A 16503-nucleotide genomic window follows, 5' to 3' on the forward strand; every position below is an offset into this window, starting at 1 on the left:
TGATACACATTCACCACTTATTTCCCCAAAAAGGATGTTTGTTCACAGTAATGTTTTTGCAAACATAAAAATTATGTATTTAACATAATCCTTGAACGGAATTAACATTCCTACAACTCAAAATTTCCGGTTTTGTAATGTTTTCTATAAGAAAGTACCATTCCAAGAACAACCAACTCGATGCTATTTATAGAAATGTGAAGTCTTAGTATATCCAAGACAAAGGAACCTGTGCCTGGATACAGCTTTTGTAAGGAAAATGCTTTGCCATCTGCTTTTTCCTCAGCGAAGTAATATTTACTCTAACTAGATGTATTGAGGTGAAAACTATAGTTCTTTGTTTCTAGATAATTGTCTGTTTTAAAAGCATTTTTCTCCCCTACTATGAAGGAAGAGGCCTGCCTGCCTCCAATGTTCTGTGATCTTCCCAGCCTATGAGGTCTTTGTAGTAGTTGTGTCCCATTTCTTATCTGTAGCTTTGCGGCAGTTCATCCCACTACTAATGGGTATTTTCAAGAGAATGAGGAGAACAGGAGGAGTGAAAATGGGAATGACTGACAGATCTCATTGCTGTTTGAAAGTACATCAAATCTTCTGCAGGCCTCCAAATGCTTGCAGAGTCTGTGTGGCTCACTGCTGGACTAGGCAACAAATTTATTCTAGGTACTTTCTGTGAAAACTTGATTAGATGGTCCTGACTTGGGGAAACAGACTGTATAACTCAAAGAGTTATAAAGAAGGTATGTTTATTCGGCGCCGGCACAAACGTGCGCACCCGACTTGGCAATTTGCTTGACTTATATTTGTTACAAAGTTACAAAATCATGTGATGACATTATCCGCCTAGACAAAGACACAACCTGTCCCGATTTCGCATGTAAATTAGGTCTTTTCTTGCTTTCATTTGCGTGGTGTCTCCCGGTGATAGTCGATGATGGTCTTTGGGGCCTTGGGAGATGAAGGCTGATAAGTCCTGAGGCTTTCTCACCCCTGATCTTTGCACAACTTTAGATATCACTTCGCCCCTCGCAGAACTGGTTTTTGCCCTCAAGGAAGTTGGAGGACCCCGGAGGTATTGTGTGAGGAGATAAGCGTGACCTTTTACAGCTTGTGTGAATTTTGTCCTGTCTGAAAAATAAGCTTTATACTATTGTGATAAGTTAGTATAAGGTTTATTAATACATGTTAGTATAAAGCTCTACATCAGTCCTATATCTGCTGAAGTAAGAGTTATCTGTATGTATCTCCAAATCATTGATTCCCAGTAGTGTGTTGGTTAGATCTTGGGAATCAACACAGTGCTTTGAATAGGGAGCTTATGTGAATACATTGTAGATGGAGGGAAAGACATCCTGAATATGCTGCTGGTTTTGACCTTCCTAAATACCACAGGGAATTCATAATTCTTGAATTATGTAAAAAATAAATGCAACTTTGAAAAGCAGAATGCGGTGTATGTACAAACTAAATGTTAACATATCGATCAGAAAAATAAAAGGGTTAGTAAGAAAGATGTTGTATTTTATAACGGCTGCACATTGAGACTTGAAAATGCATGTAATTCAGTCTAAAGGCACTTTTTTTTTTCTCTGCAAAAATAATTATTGCAAATGGAAATAACCTTGGAAGAAAAATGAAGTTTGAAGGTCACATTTTCTGGTGATGTGAAAGAAGTATAATTAGGAATATATGTGTCAGTATTTAATTCCCTATGTTCTACTGAATCCCTGAGCTGAATTGCATCTATCTACTGCTGTAAGAATATACAGAAGTTTTAACTACAGTTTCTTATGTGCAGAGATAAGGAACAGATGTGCTTTTAAATGATGCTGGTCTGTTTTAATGCATCTGCTTTCCTTACCGTGCTACAGTCCATCTTTCTGACCAAACAGCTTAAACTTGCTGATAGTTCTGTGAGATACAACTTACGCCCATGTTCCCATTTTTAAATGCTGAAGCAAATGCATAGTTCTCCAGAGTCCAAGAAAATTTAAAGGAAGTCTGAATTGATATAGCAGAGAAACTGATAGGTCCAGAGGGAAACATAGGCTACTAAGAATCAACTGGGATCTGTTTAGGAATGCATCTGAATTTGGTCATGAACTAATTAGTATAATTATCCATATCCTTCCATTATATCTGAGATTTTAAGGTTGTCCAATAGGAATAAGATGGAGAATGGATAGCAAATGTGAAATATTCTTCCATTAAACCTAAATGAGATGTGGCTCAAGATAGTATTAAGAGTTATCTTAGAATGTGGAGATGGGGATATGTGTTGCTTCAGCCAGTTACTATTAACAAACGTTGCTGAATATACTGTATTTTTTTGCGTGTGCTCAGTCATAGAACATTATCGTTATCAGTAGACATTTAGATATACAAACCAGCCTGTCTTTCCATCTGTTTGCTTCAGAATACTTGGCATTTATTTTGCAATGTTGTAAAAGTAGTTACAGCTTTGCAGTTGAGAACTATTACAGCCATATAATTTTTCATATTCAAGTTAGCTTTAAAACCAGAAGTTTGCCTTTTATTTATAACTCCTAGTCCCTTGCTCTTTGCTTAAGCATGGAGTGGGGGAGTTAAATGTGTGGAATACCTCTGGGTAACAAAATGAGGTTGCAAAACTCTCTCATTAGTAATAAAGCCTTTTACAGCAAGACAATTAGAAGTATCTAGAGAACTGGATTAAAACCAAAACCAAATCCTTTGATTATAACCAAGAAGCTGCCTCTGCTTTCTAAAGTATTTGAAGGAGGCATTTTTTTGCATGGTTTCCACAGAAACATTTTGCAGCAAGAAGGTATTCTTGTTTAAAATAATTAGCTGAGCAATAGGAAATTGGACACTATATGTTGTGTAGCTGAGTCTTCATAATTTTATGCTGATGACCACATTCAGCTGAAAGTTTGCCTAATTGTTTGCTGTCATTTGTAAGCTAAGCATATATTATATGCTTGTGGCTATTTTGTAGAATTACCCATACATTCAGAGTGGCTGTTTTGGATAGGATAGCCAACATATTAATGTTGGCTAGAAGCAGGAAGTTTTAATCTTCATTTTCCTTTCCCTTACCTCCCCGCTTCCTCCCTGCCCCCACCTCCCAAAGGAAATTTGGTTTTGAACAGCTCTTTTAGAGACTGGTGAAGATGTTACATGTTTTTTTAAATTATACCAGGCAATAAATGAGAAAACAGGTAAGGGGAGAAAACAACCCTAATAGGTTAAACCTATTAGAATTTCACAGTTCTCAGGAGACTGTAAATTGTAAATTGATACAACTCTGGGATGAGAGAAGTGGTAAAATGAAATCAGATTCCATCTAGATCTATAAGAGCAAAATATCACTAAAATTTAACACTTAAAAATACATTCAAAAGTGCTGTGTGGCCAAATATGTTAACCCATGCGTTTTTGAAAACCTATTACAGATTCCTTGCAAAGGATTTAGTGTGAGGTGAAGATTTGTCTTGAGCAACATCCACAATTCACACACACATAGACTTTTCCTGCCTTAATTACCATGTAAATTGTACTTACATGTAAATACTCTGTCATGTTTAACAGCAGATGAGCACCTTGCAACTTAGCATCAGCTTACTTTAACTGAAGATACTGCACATCACCTCTTCAGGGATGCTCATTGGGTATATCACTCCAGTGCTGTCCTTGCCACTCTTCATGGATATTGAATCAGACAAAAAGCCTATCTGTATTTTCAAAGCTGCCCTAAGAATAAACGTTTGGCATTTTAGATTTCTTTGCCTTCATAACACCTTAATCTATGTTTCTCTGACCCTATAAAGCTGTTACCCTCAAGGCTAAAACTCTGCAAAGTAGAAACTAGGACTTTATTGCGACAGTGACCAAGTTTGGGATGTAATTAGAAAAAGTATTAGAGTGACTGGGTATGACAATGGGAATAAATTCAGTTTAGTTTTCTGGTTACTTTGTTTAGTTTACTTTCATGTGAATATAATAACAGCAGAGAGAAAATGAGATGCCAGAAATGGGGAAAAGAGTAGAGTGAAGGTGAGGAATAGGAAAAAGTTTATCAGGAAAGAGGAAAAGATAATTATATAGTTGATAGAAGGAAGAAAGAAGTTAGACATCCAGCAAATTGCTGTGTTCTTATTTAGCTTTGGTGAAACTCATACTAGGTCAGAGACAGCATCTGAAAACCTGTATGTGCAGATAAAAGGAGGCAGCTTAGCTGCACTTTTTGTAAATAAGCTGAGACTGTCTGCACACAGTGACATTTAATTAAGTCAGTAAGCTGAAAGTGATTTTATCTTGTGTTTTAGGTATGGTTGAAAAATTATTGCAGTTGGTAATTTTGTGTCTTTATCTAAGGAAAATTCCATAAAGTAAATTAGGAATTTGCCCACTGTGGGGGCTTTAGGAATATTCTATCTCTACAGTAATTTTTAATACTATTTTACAGAGTAATTATAGAACTGGTTGCTAGCCTAGTCCTGTGACACATTGATGAAGTTTGTTTGTGTTCACACAGAACAAAGAAAATAATTGAACAAGGGATATCTCAGTTAAAAATGAGGGGTCATCAGCCTGCTCAGATTTAACTTTTTCTCATAGGGACCTAGTTATGATACGATGGTTTCATAGTCTATATGGGAACACCTGACCTCATGGCAATAATTGTTTGGCACCTTCCTCAAGGCACTCAGACTAGTGAGAAATTTACTACTGTAAGAAAAACATTTTTAACTGGTGCCACACTTCCTCATGGTTTTTTTGTGATGCTGTTTTCTGCTGAATTGTTGTAGTAGATGTACCAGGTTTTTACACACAGAAACAACTCTTTTTTAGTAGAGGATTAAGTGCAAATAAACAACATATTTCATACAAGATTGTTGTATCCTCTCTCCCTTTGACACTCCCACCCCCAGATCAGAAGCATGGCCTGGCATGGCATTCTTTCTTTTAGATCTCCACAGACATTTGCCTGCCACAATGCAACATAAATTTTGTCTTAGTTGTCAGACTGTGATTCTTAAGTAATAGTGAGAAGACACATCTCAGCTTGAACATAAGCAATAATGATTTTTTTTTAATAAAAGGAACCTGTATCAAAAGGACCACACTTACCCTATCACTTACAGAAATTAATGTAGTTAGAGGAAAATATATTAAAAAAACTTTTCAATTTATTTTTTGTCTGTGTGTGTGAGAAGTTATCTTGCTTGGTGATCTGAAGTAGTACCAGAAGATGCCTAGCTTGAATGAGAGAGACACAGAGCTCAAAGAAATGAGATCTGATGGTTGAAGGTGTCACAGCCCTGCTTCTGCTTTCTTGAGGCATTGCAAAACTGTCGTATGAAAATCCAGGAGACTCTTCTGCCAGAAACCATACACTAGATGACCCTGACTGTTGATTATGACTGATAAACTTTTAAGATATATGTTAGCTGCCTTTTATTCTGAATCTCCTGTTTTCAGCTTCACTTCCTTCCATTTGAACACCAAAATCCTTCTGGAGCATCAAATGCCAAGCAAACATCCAGACTGAAATGGTAGATCCTTTCGCTATTAACGTATCTTTCTTCTTTCCTCTACCCTCTTTCTTTTCTGAAGAAACCACTTGTTTGCTTTCTCTTTGTTTCTTAGCTGTTAGAAATCCTTTAAAACCGCTTTTACTTCCCTGTCGTGGCATTATACTCTTTGGAGGGGGATCAGCTGGAGTCATGGCAAAGAGAACTGCTGTCCTGGTAGTTTTATTTTGTATTCACTGTAAGATTCCCAGAATTGCATTGTTCCTTCCCAAAGAGGGAAGATTGGTCTTTCATGCAAATCACTGGTCCTTTTTTAGGCTTTTGTAGCCTTCTTGAAATTGTTGGAAAGGATCCTTCTTTCTGCAGAACAGGGGAGGAGGAATTGCACCAGACAGGCTGGCCCCAGTCATTTTATTCCTTTCCTGTGTCTCACAGCTCCTTTTGAGGAGCAGGCACCAGGCAGTACCTATCCTGAGTTCCCAGGGCTTCTGCTGCTCTTGTACATTTGATGCGCCAAATTCAACAGCGTTGTCTGACTTAAATCGAGACTTGCATCAGTATGAGAGTACATGGAATCTGGCCTGCAATCTCGTCTGTATGCAAAAGTATCCTTGCTCATTTAAGCTGACTTGATAAGTAAGCATTTTTCTACTGACCTAATGGTACATTGGTATGTGGTAGACTAGTAGCAGTTAAACAAAATTAGTGTGCATACGTTATTTCAGCTGATAATATTTTATGAGTAGAGGTCTCTGCAAAGTCAGTTTTCAAAGAGCCTTGTTAGTGTTTATGGAAGTGCAGCTGTTGTCCTCAGGAATGCCTCCAAGCCTTGGACAGTCTGGCAGCAACAAGGAGAATGGGCAGTAACAGGGATTTATTTTGAAAGAACTAAAGTGACAAAACAAAGTAGAAGGAATAAGGCTAGAAATGGTCTAGATAGATTTGCACTGTCTTTGAAAGTAGCAGGCATTAAACTACCTGTTTTTTGCTAATGAGTTAGGACAGAAGTTTTTAGTTTCACCTCTATCTCCACAAACATCAGCACATGCGTACAAAGGATTATTACCACCATCTGTTTTATCCACAGTAGTTTCCATCAGTTGTGTTATTTTGCTTTTTTAGTGTTTAAGCACTGCTTTGAAGCTGTCATATTGTTAACTTAGACTGAATCTGTGCATAGATGCCTGTAGCAGTTTCAGCATGCTAAGATCATAACTGTTAGATTAATGAATGGAAGTATTACCTCTGTGCCAGTGCAGTACATTAATAGCTGTGCAAGTTCAATGAAATACACCACTGACTTTGTCATTGTGTGACGGTATTCACCAGATCTTAGATGGACTTCTGAGGGAGATAAACACGATATTTCATTATTATCTGACTAAAAACTAAGGTGACAAAATAAATATCATAGAATATTTTATTATTCTTTGCAGCAGGAGAATAGATGTACCTGTAGACTTGAGTTCGTTACTGAAAGGGAATATGCTTATATGAGGGACATTATAGTGGGTGGAAGGAAAACTAACCGTTGCAACCATTATGTTTTACTGAGCTTAACCTCATGTTCTGAAATACTGAAACTCATATCAAAAATAAATAAAAATGTATGCTTATTCCTTCTTTTTTTTTTCTTTTTCCTTCACAGAACCTGAAGAAAGTGTTTGTAGAATTTAACCATCAGGAGCTGTTTGAGTTCTATAACAAGGTCTGTAGATTTTACAATACTATAGTTTCTTTGTAAACACCTTATGCTACTCAGCCTGTATGAATGAAATCTAATGAAAGTGTAAGGAAAATCGATCCAACTTTAATTAAGACTGTTGGATTTGTTTGATCACACGAATCATTTTAAAGAAAAGTCTGTTTATACAAATTTGGAATAGTTAGGGCTTGGGTCATTATAAGCATGCCTGACAGATTGAGAGGAGTAACTGATGATTAACAATGAGGACCTCTCTGGAAAGAGCATCTTTGTCTTCTCTTGAAATGCCAGGCTCGTAATCCAGTAAAAATGAACTTTTTTTCCCTGTTATTATGCATTGGAAATTCACAGCAAAACATCTGTGCATGTAAAAAAGGCAGTATTTAGACAACTATTTCTCTAAAATTTGAATATTTAAGCTGCAGCAATGAATTCTAATAGCTTCATGTAAAAACAAATATTCATGAGTACGGGATATTTTTATTACTGTGTGAATAGATTTAGTATGCATAGTTGAAGATATTGAAATGTGAAGTTTTTTTCTGTTTGCATGTTTCTAAACAACATTTTTTATGAGTAGAGTTTTTTCTCTCTTTTTTGTTCCTTTAAATAGCTGGAAACTATACAAGCACAGCTGGATTCCCTTATGTGATGTTTTTGAAGACTTATTTCTCCATCACATTCCTGCCACCTCATTATTTTGAATTGAAGATAGATTGCCAAGCTGTGTTTGCTAAAGGATTCAGTGGGTTGCTTCCTGTAAAATTATATGGCTTATCTCCTTTTTAGACCAGAAACATTAGTCAAGAGTCTTTGTTAAGAGACTGAAGATTCCAATGGACTTTCTCTTGTTTTCTGAGCAATTACTTGCAGGAAAAAAAAAAGGAAAAAAAAAAAGAAAAAAAAAGAATGCTACCAAGCTTCAGAATTTTTTTTCTCATGTCCTTGTATATATGCTATGTGATTCTGGTAGGAATTTGCATACTAGTGAGGGACCAGGAATAAAAAAATAGTTTTGGAACATAGAAGGAATATCAAAATAGTGAAAAAATAGATTTTATCAAAAGATAAGATCTCTCTCCTTTTGAGTTATTATTTACTTGATTGATAATTTTTTAACATTGCCAAAATAAATTCAGAATTAAAAAAAAAGATTGATTTCATTTGGGCTATTTTCACTTCATTATCTTTGCTCTTTTTTGGTTTAGGTTTTTTTCCCTTCAAAATAATAACAATGTCACTGATTTCAGTGTTCACATTTGGCACTGACAATAAATATGGCTTCTTAGCGCTGCATGCATACCAATGAATCTAAGCAATATGGTGTATAGCTGAGAGGATAAATCTCAGAGTGTATAACAGAGAACACTGAAATAGTCTGACAGTCAGACTTCTGAAAGATGTTTGTTGATCTTTCCTAATATTGTGCCCCAACGTTTTTACAACATGAAGAAATAAAGTACAGTAACTTAAAGGCTTAGTCATATTTTCACACATTAGTTTTGGATGAATGGAGATTCATGAGCAATATGAGAAGGTAGTAGTCGTAGTTCTTCTTTGTTGCCATTTATGGAGAGGCAACTTCCTAGGTGCACCTTGGTAAGGGGCACAGTGTGCAGCTCTCTACTCTAGGCTAATAGGTGAGAGGAAGTAAAAATCTTTGGAATTAGCTTGTCTTTCACCTTCCTTAAAGGATTCTCTTAACAAGGCTTTTTTTTCTTTCCTAAACTATCCTTAACCATCCTAAAATAGGAATGGTTAATACCTGGTCAGCAAGTTTTCTTCTGAGGTTTGCTTGCTCATGACGGTAGATAAAAATATAGCCAAAAAGTATGTTTTGAATAGCTGGTTGTCTAGGTCCTCTGGTGCCAGATTTCTTGGTTGGGTTTTTTTTTTTGCTTTTGGAAGATTGTTTGGCTCTTTTTGTGTTGCTTTATTAGGGATTGTGCTGTCACTTCTAGAATACTGAAAAGGTTTGCACCAGTTGTCTGAGCTGTGAGGTAGCAGATTTAAAAGATAAAGTCATTAACAGGCTATGTGTGAGTAAAGGGCACTGAAGTGAAAAAAAAGTACATTTATCATAGCTCTTCACTGAAATGCCAGATGATATTGTACCACTCTGGTAAGGTAACACCATTACCCTGTTGGAAAGAAGAAATGAGTCACTGCTGCATGGCAGAATTGTACCCTCTACACCTTGGGAGGCTGGCTGCCAAAATCATGTCTTGTCTCAAGCCACTGGAAAATGTGCCTTATCTTCTGGGGATGTACACTCCCACCCACAGACATAATGTCCTCAGCCTGGCTGTACAGCAACAGCTTGTGGCTCACTCATCTCAGGCTATATAGGTTGGTGTGGGTCTGCAGAGGACCACAGATCCACTGTTTTCTCTGCTGGTCCAGTGGGACAGTTTGTCAAGTGGCTAGGACACTGTTATTGAGTGTTTTCCCCAGGTTTTCAGAGCTCATGTTCTGGAAATCGGTTCTAAATCAAGTTGAAGGATGCAGGACATATTAAGGCAGTGGTCTGAGTTTGAGAAAGAAGTTAAGTTGTTGTGGTAGTTTAACCCTGGCTGGTTGCCAGGTGCCCATCATAGGTCTTTTATCACTTCCCTCCTCAGCAGGATAGGGGAGTGAAAATATAACTAGAAGCTTGTAAGTCAAGAAAAGGACAAGGAGATCACTCTGCAATTATTATCACAGGGAAAACACAGTCAGCTTGGGAATAATTAGTTTGATTTTATTAACAAACAAAACAGAGTAGAGAAATGAGAAGAAAAGAAACCCAACCTGAAGCTTAAAACACTTCCTTCCACCCCTCCCTTCTTGAGTTTCTGCCTCCTAACCTCCAGCAGTGCGAGGGAATGGGGGATGGAGGTTACGGTCAGTTCATTATAGATGGAGTTTGCTGCTGCTTCCTCTCCAGGGAAGGAGGCCTCATCACACTTCTCGCTGCTACAGTGTGGGGTCCCTCCCTTGGGAGAGTCCTCTATGAACATCTCCATTGTTGGTCCTTCCTATGGGCTTCAGTTCTTCATAAGCTGCTCCAGTGTGAGTCTCATCCATGGAGGAAACAGTCCTGCAGGGAGAGAGTCCTCCAGTGTGAATCCCCCATGGGGTCACAAGTCCTGCCAGCAAACCTGGTCTGGTGTGTGCTTCTCTCTCCACAGGTTCTCAGGTCCTACCAGGAACTTGCTCCAGCACAGGCTTCTCATAGGGTCACAGCCTCCTTTGGGCATCCACTCACTCCAGTATGGAGTCCTCCTCAGGCTGCAGGTGGATCTCTGCTCCCCTGTGGCCTCCATGGGTTGCAGGGCCAGGGCTTGCTTTACCATGGGCTTCACCATGTGCTGCAGTGCACTATCTGCTCTGGGCCTGGAGTACCTCCTCCTGCTCCTTCACTGACATGTGTGTCTGCAGAGTTGTTGCTCTCACATTTTCACTCCCTTCTTCCACTGCAGTTTTAGCACCTGTGCAGTAACTTTTCCCCTTCTCAAATATATTAATCACAGAGGTGTTTAACCTCCATCGCTAATTGGTTTGTCCTTGGCCAACAGTGAGTCCATCTTAGAGCCAACTGGCATTTGCCTTCTGAGATACGGGGGAAGCTTCTGGCACCTTCTCACAGAAGTCAGCCCTGTAGCCCTCCACTACCAAGACCTGAATACACAAATCCACTACAATTGTCTTTGTGCATATAGGTAGTGATGGATGAATCCTGGAGGAGGGAGTGAAGACAGGACCAGTTTGGAGTGCAGGAAACATTGGTCAAATGAGCAAGTTGTCCTGGTTTAGCAAGGAGCAGCTTTTGCTTGGTAACAGGGGGAGCGGGTTGCAGTGAAGACGCGGTAAAGAGTTTTTGGACTCTCCCCCTGACTCCTGGGTTCACACCCACCTCTGGCCTGGCTGGGCCAATCTGGCGCCTCTGCCATCACTATTTAGGGGACGGGAATTTGAAGTGCTGGCAGGAGGTGTAAGAGTGATACAAGATGGAGGTAACGAGGTGGACCCTACAGCCAGAGAAGGAGGAAGGAGAAGTAATAGACCAGAGACCCCTCTGCAAGCTGTAGCCAGAATGCAAGTTGTACCCCTGCAACCCATGCAGGGCCGTGACAGGACTGAGAGTTACCAGCAGCTCCGTGTGAGTGAGCCCTGCAAGAGACTGTGTGGGGAGACAGCCATGGCACAGGCCATCCTGGAAAGCCTGTGCGCCGCATAGCAGCCCCACACAAGAGGCAGAGAGGAGCTGCAGCCTTTGGGATAAATGCACATCAGAGTAGCCTGTGCAGGGCTGTGTGTGAGGTACCCCACCAACTTGCAGGGAGGACTGGTGCTGAGCCCACCTGTCCTGGGGAGGGACAAACGGCAGAAGCTATCTGGAATAGACTGACTGAAACCCCCACTCCCTGCGCCCCTGGGCCGTTCACGGATGAGGGGGGTAGGACGTAAAAACACCGAGATCAGGGCTCTGAGCCTGGGAAGAGGGGAGATGTGGCAAGAAGGTGTTCTTAAAAGGTCTGGTCGGACTCTTCATTGTTGTTCTACTCTGTGTTGTTTTATTTTAGTTATGTTTTGGGGTTTTAAGGTTATGTTTTAGTTGATGTTGCATTAAATTATTTCCTGTTTTCTTCCCCAAGCTGAGTAGCCTGGTCTGTTTTGTCCTGAACCTTAAGTGGCAATTAAGCTCTCCTTGCCCTTGGGCAATTCTCAGCCTCTTCGGTACTTGAGGCTAATCAAGTGGTCTTTTGTTCCCTGATGGGCCTAAACCACGGCACAGGTGCATCTGAAAAAAAAAGAAATCACGGTAGAAGGAAACTAGATGTGAGAAGAAGGGAGGGGATAAAGTAGTGGATATTCCCAAGCGTGAAATCTGGCAGTTGGAAGAGAGGAGGTACACTGGAGAAGATGGCAAAAGTTTATAAACAGAGATATTAGGCAAAGGGGGAGGAAAACTTTATGTAGTAGGGGAATAAAGCTAGGAAATAAAATAAAAAGGAAAAATTGAAAAAAGAAAGCCGAAGATTACAAGGATTCTGCAAAATGTGTTTAATATTCATCATTGCAGATGGATGAAAATATTTATGATTTCTTTAGCAGTGGTTACCTTCTCTTTTTTACTAAATGTACCAAATGTCTTACTGTCAGATGCCATAATAAAAGCCACAGCATACCTTACGGTAAGAAGTACAGTTACTATCTTTTGTCAAGAAATAAACAAATAATTTAGAAAGACTTTTCTGTGTGTAACAGGAAGCTTTGGGATTTGACATAGGTAGGGAGGGGCAACCAGTACCCCATTTGAGAAGACATTGTCACTTAAGTGCTCCTGAATAACTATCAGTGAAAGAGCAAAACTATTTATGTTTTTGTGTTAAGTGTTGCAGAAAAGATGGCTTTTATTTTGCTTACTACTCTCTGGGGCTGGGTGGACCTGGGGAGTGGAAGATCAGTCTTCCTTTGTAAGCAGCTGCAGCTGCTTAGTTTGAATAAAGGTCCTGATGTCCCAGCAGTGTTGGGGAATGAGAGACAAGCAAGCACCAGGCTGGCTGGGGAGTGCCTGGGGACAATGTGCCTACAGCAGAGGCTGGACCCAGAGGTGGTGGAGAGAGAAACACCTCTTGGGAAGAAGAAGGCATGCAGCCTACTCAGGTTGGTGTGGGAGCATAAGCAAGGGTATGTATACATGCTGAAGATCTTAAAGCTTTTGTTTTGCAATCTGGTAAAACATAGTTTTAAAGAGTGAGTCTTGTGGGTATTTTCTGCAGTAAATAAAGGGCTATATGCCAGGCTGACTTCAGTTCACGGTCCTAGCAAAGCATTGGTCTGTAATGTCTCTTGGGCATGATCCAGAACTGAAATTACCAAGGCTTCTGATAGTGTTGAAGAAAGGTATTTACAGAGATTTATTGAGCTCTAAAATGGGAAATTTGAATGACTTGTAATTACTAAATCTACTTTCAAATCTTGCAGTGCATCTTAAAAACATTTGATTCATCTTTGCCCAGACATTAAAGACGTTATTTTCTGTGACTGTATTTATCTCAAAGCTATAATATCAAAATCTGCCTCAAATGGGCTACTGCCAAAGAAGATCTTTCTGTTTGGGTGTAAACAAGCATCAGTGTTGTTTTTAAATGAAGACATGGAGTTCTGGGCCTAAAATGAAAACTAATATGAGAAGTACCTTGAAAATACCAACTTACTGGTAAAGATCAACCGTTTGTACATCACTTAGCAAAACCAACACTAATAGCACATACATGCTTGTTGTGTACAAATGCCTTATATTTTTTCACAAGTTCAGCCTGAGGCATATACTTCTTTTTTTCCAACAAAAAAATTTAAGTCTATACATTTCTGCATTCTATTTTTGTTGAAATAAAATAGGTAGGTGGATAGACAAATGTAACTATCTCAAGATTTGAATAATTGGCAAAGCTACTGGATCTCCAGAGGAGGCTTTCTTTAATTCCTGTGTTTATTGACACATCAATTTGGAGTTACGACTCAAAGGTTCAGTTCTTAAAGTTTGATTTTTAAAGACTCTGAAGTCTTTTTTTTTCAAACTGTAAAGAATTTACTGAAATGCTAAGTTTTACATTGGTCAGAGGAAGAAAAATGTTCACTGTGATACACTGATATAAGCTCCTCCTCACGCTTGTTCTCTGATTTCCAGCAGCATCAGTAACATCTCATTATTTGTCTGTATTTACATATCATATCTTCAAAGATTGCAAATTCACGCACATTACGGTAAAGAAATGACAGAACTTAGTAATACCCGTTGGCCATTGAATAAGTATTGTATCATTTTGTGACTCATGTATGGCTTATTTGTTGTTGTGAAAATGAACAACATTTTCAGCCAGTGTGAGAAAGTTCCCTTTCTATGGATCAGACAAACTGGGCTTCTGAATAGTAGTGATTTCACCTAAGTAGGTGAACTAATGGTGCTGCTGCCTGATGTGCTGTTGATGGTGTCTCATAATGATAAACTAATAAGATGATCTTATCTGCACTGCTTGCATGGAGTGAGCTCCATGTCCTTAGTAATTAATCAATTTTAGTGGATTTTCCCTTGGCCTTTGTAATTGTGTTGATCAGACGAAATTATACACTGTAATTTTAACTGAAATAAAGTGTTGAGATGATCCCTTCCTTACTTCATTATTTTGTTTCTCCTGAGACAGGAGAAGGTATTGGCCTGTTGTAAATCAGATGCTGTCCAGCTGTGTTGAGCTATATATCCAGGAAGCACTTGTCTCTCCCACTGACAAGTTTAGTTCCTTCTCTGCTGTGGCCAAAATATCATGCTTTTCCAAGGTTTTATGTAGATACTGGATTCATAGGAAGACAATATAGATCTGCGCATGTGTTGGAAGCATAACTCTGTTGACAGGATGTTCGAATAAGTTCATCACCTTGTTACATTCCTCTTCCAGTGGAACACTTCTAACCTCTTGTCATCGCTGTTATCTTAACTGTCCTTCTGTGGTAATACAGACCATAAATTCAAGGAAATCTGAAGGAATGGTAAAGGTTGGAAGGGACCTCCAGAAATCATCTAGTCCAACTCCCTGCTAGAGCGGGTCCACCTAGGTCAGGTCACACAGGATCGCATCCAGACAGGTCATGAAAACCTCCAGAGGAGACTCCACAACCCCCCTGGGCAGCCTGTGCTAGGGCTCCATCACCTTCTCAGCAAAGAAGTTTCTCCTCATGTTCTGGTGGAACTTCCTGTGTTCCAGCTTATGCCTGTTAGCCCTTGTTCTGTCACTGGACACTACAGAAAAAAGATGGACCCCATCCTCTCGACACCTGCCCTGTTTAGATATCTATAAGTATTGATAAGATCCCCCCCTCCAGTCTTCTCCAAGCTAAACAGCCCTAGTATGTAGCCTTTCCTCATAAGAAAAATGTTCCACTTGTCATGGTTTGGCCCAGCTAGCACAGAAGCACCACAGCAGTCTCTCATTTGGTGCCCCTCATTCACCTCCATCCTTGTTAGGATGGCAGAGGCCCCAGTGAAATGGGAGGGAAAAGATAACCAAGATTGTTGTGGATTGAGACAAGGGCAGGAACGACTTACTGCCAATTATGGTTCCAGGCAAAATGGACTCCAGTACTCGACTTAGAGAGGAAAGTAGGAAAGTTTATTCTACTACCTACAAGTAAACAGAACAGAAAAAATGCAAAAAGGGAGTAGCATGATGAGAAAATTACAACCAGCACTTTAAGATCTCCGTCCCCCATCCCTCCTTTCTTCCCGGGCCCAGCTCACTGCTCCCGATATCTCTACCTCCTCCCCCCTCAACGGTTCAGGGGGGCAGGGAGTGGGGGATGTGGTCAGTCTCTCACAGATGGGCTCTGCTGCTTCTGTCTTCTCAGATGAGGACAACTCCTCACATTCTTCCCCTGCTCCAATACGGGGTCCGTCCCACGGGACACAGTCCTTAACAAACTTCTGTGTGTTGTTCCCAGCAGCTGTGGCTTCTACCGATACAGGATCCCTCACATCGGACGCAGTCCTTAGTGAATGTCTCTGGCGTGGATTCTTGCTCACAGTTGCAGCTGCTGCAGACCCTGTAGGTCCCTCCCTCAGGTCAAGGCCTCCTCTGGCCATAGTCATTGCCCCTGGCATGGAGTCTTTAATGAAGTGAATGACTGCCCCTGGCTTGGGGTTTTTACCAAAATGAGTCTCTGCCCCTGATTCCGGGTTATTATCAAAATGAGTCTCTGCTCTTGATGTGGGGTCTTTTAAGAAATGCAAACAAATCACTGCTTCACCAGCTCTCTCCATAGAATGCAGGGGACTCTCTGCTCCAGCACACCTCCTCCTCTCTTTCATCACTGACCTTGTAGTCTGCATGTTTGCTTCTCTCTCTCTTCCCATTCCTTGCACCACCACTAGCAAGAAAAGAAGGAGGGACAGAAGAAAATGGAAGAGGAAGAACCCTTGTCTTCCAGCTTCTTCTTAAAAAGTGATCGTGGAGGCATCTAATTGGCTCAGCCCCAGAAGTGGGTCTGGCTCAGAGTTGGGGATAGTTTCGAGCAATTTCTTACAGGAGCCATCTTTACAGCCCCTTCCCCCTTACCAGGAAAAGCTGTCATGTCAAACCATGACAACAGTCCACTAATCAACTTGGTGACCCTGTGTTGGACTCATTCTAGAAGTTCTCTATCAGTTTTGAGCTGGGGAGCCCAGAACTGGACACAGGACTCCAAATGTGGCCTTACCAGAGCAGAGTAGAGCAGGAGAAGGAACTCAATCAACCTTCTGGC

At 40.2% G+C, this 16503-nt stretch overlaps 1 protein-coding gene across 1 annotated transcript in view; it reads left to right on the forward strand.

The window, feature by feature from the left end:
• The window catches only part of COMMD10 (COMM domain containing 10), a 114774-nt gene extending 106479 nt beyond the window's left edge, over positions 1 to 8295 (forward strand). Inside the window, exons 6-7 of the mRNA XM_062018566.1 lie at positions 7165 to 7224; positions 7835 to 8295. Coding sequence (XP_061874550.1) covers positions 7165 to 7224; positions 7835 to 7873 — 99 coding nt within the window. The 3' untranslated portion in view covers positions 7874 to 8295. The remainder of the gene's footprint in view (positions 1 to 7164; positions 7225 to 7834) is intronic.
• Positions 8296 to 16503: the final 8208 nt, after the last annotated feature.

Source organism: Colius striatus, chromosome Z (genome assembly GCF_028858725.1).
Source record: "Colius striatus isolate bColStr4 chromosome Z, bColStr4.1.hap1, whole genome shotgun sequence".
Classification (NCBI taxonomy): domain Eukaryota; kingdom Metazoa; phylum Chordata; class Aves; order Coliiformes; family Coliidae; genus Colius; species Colius striatus.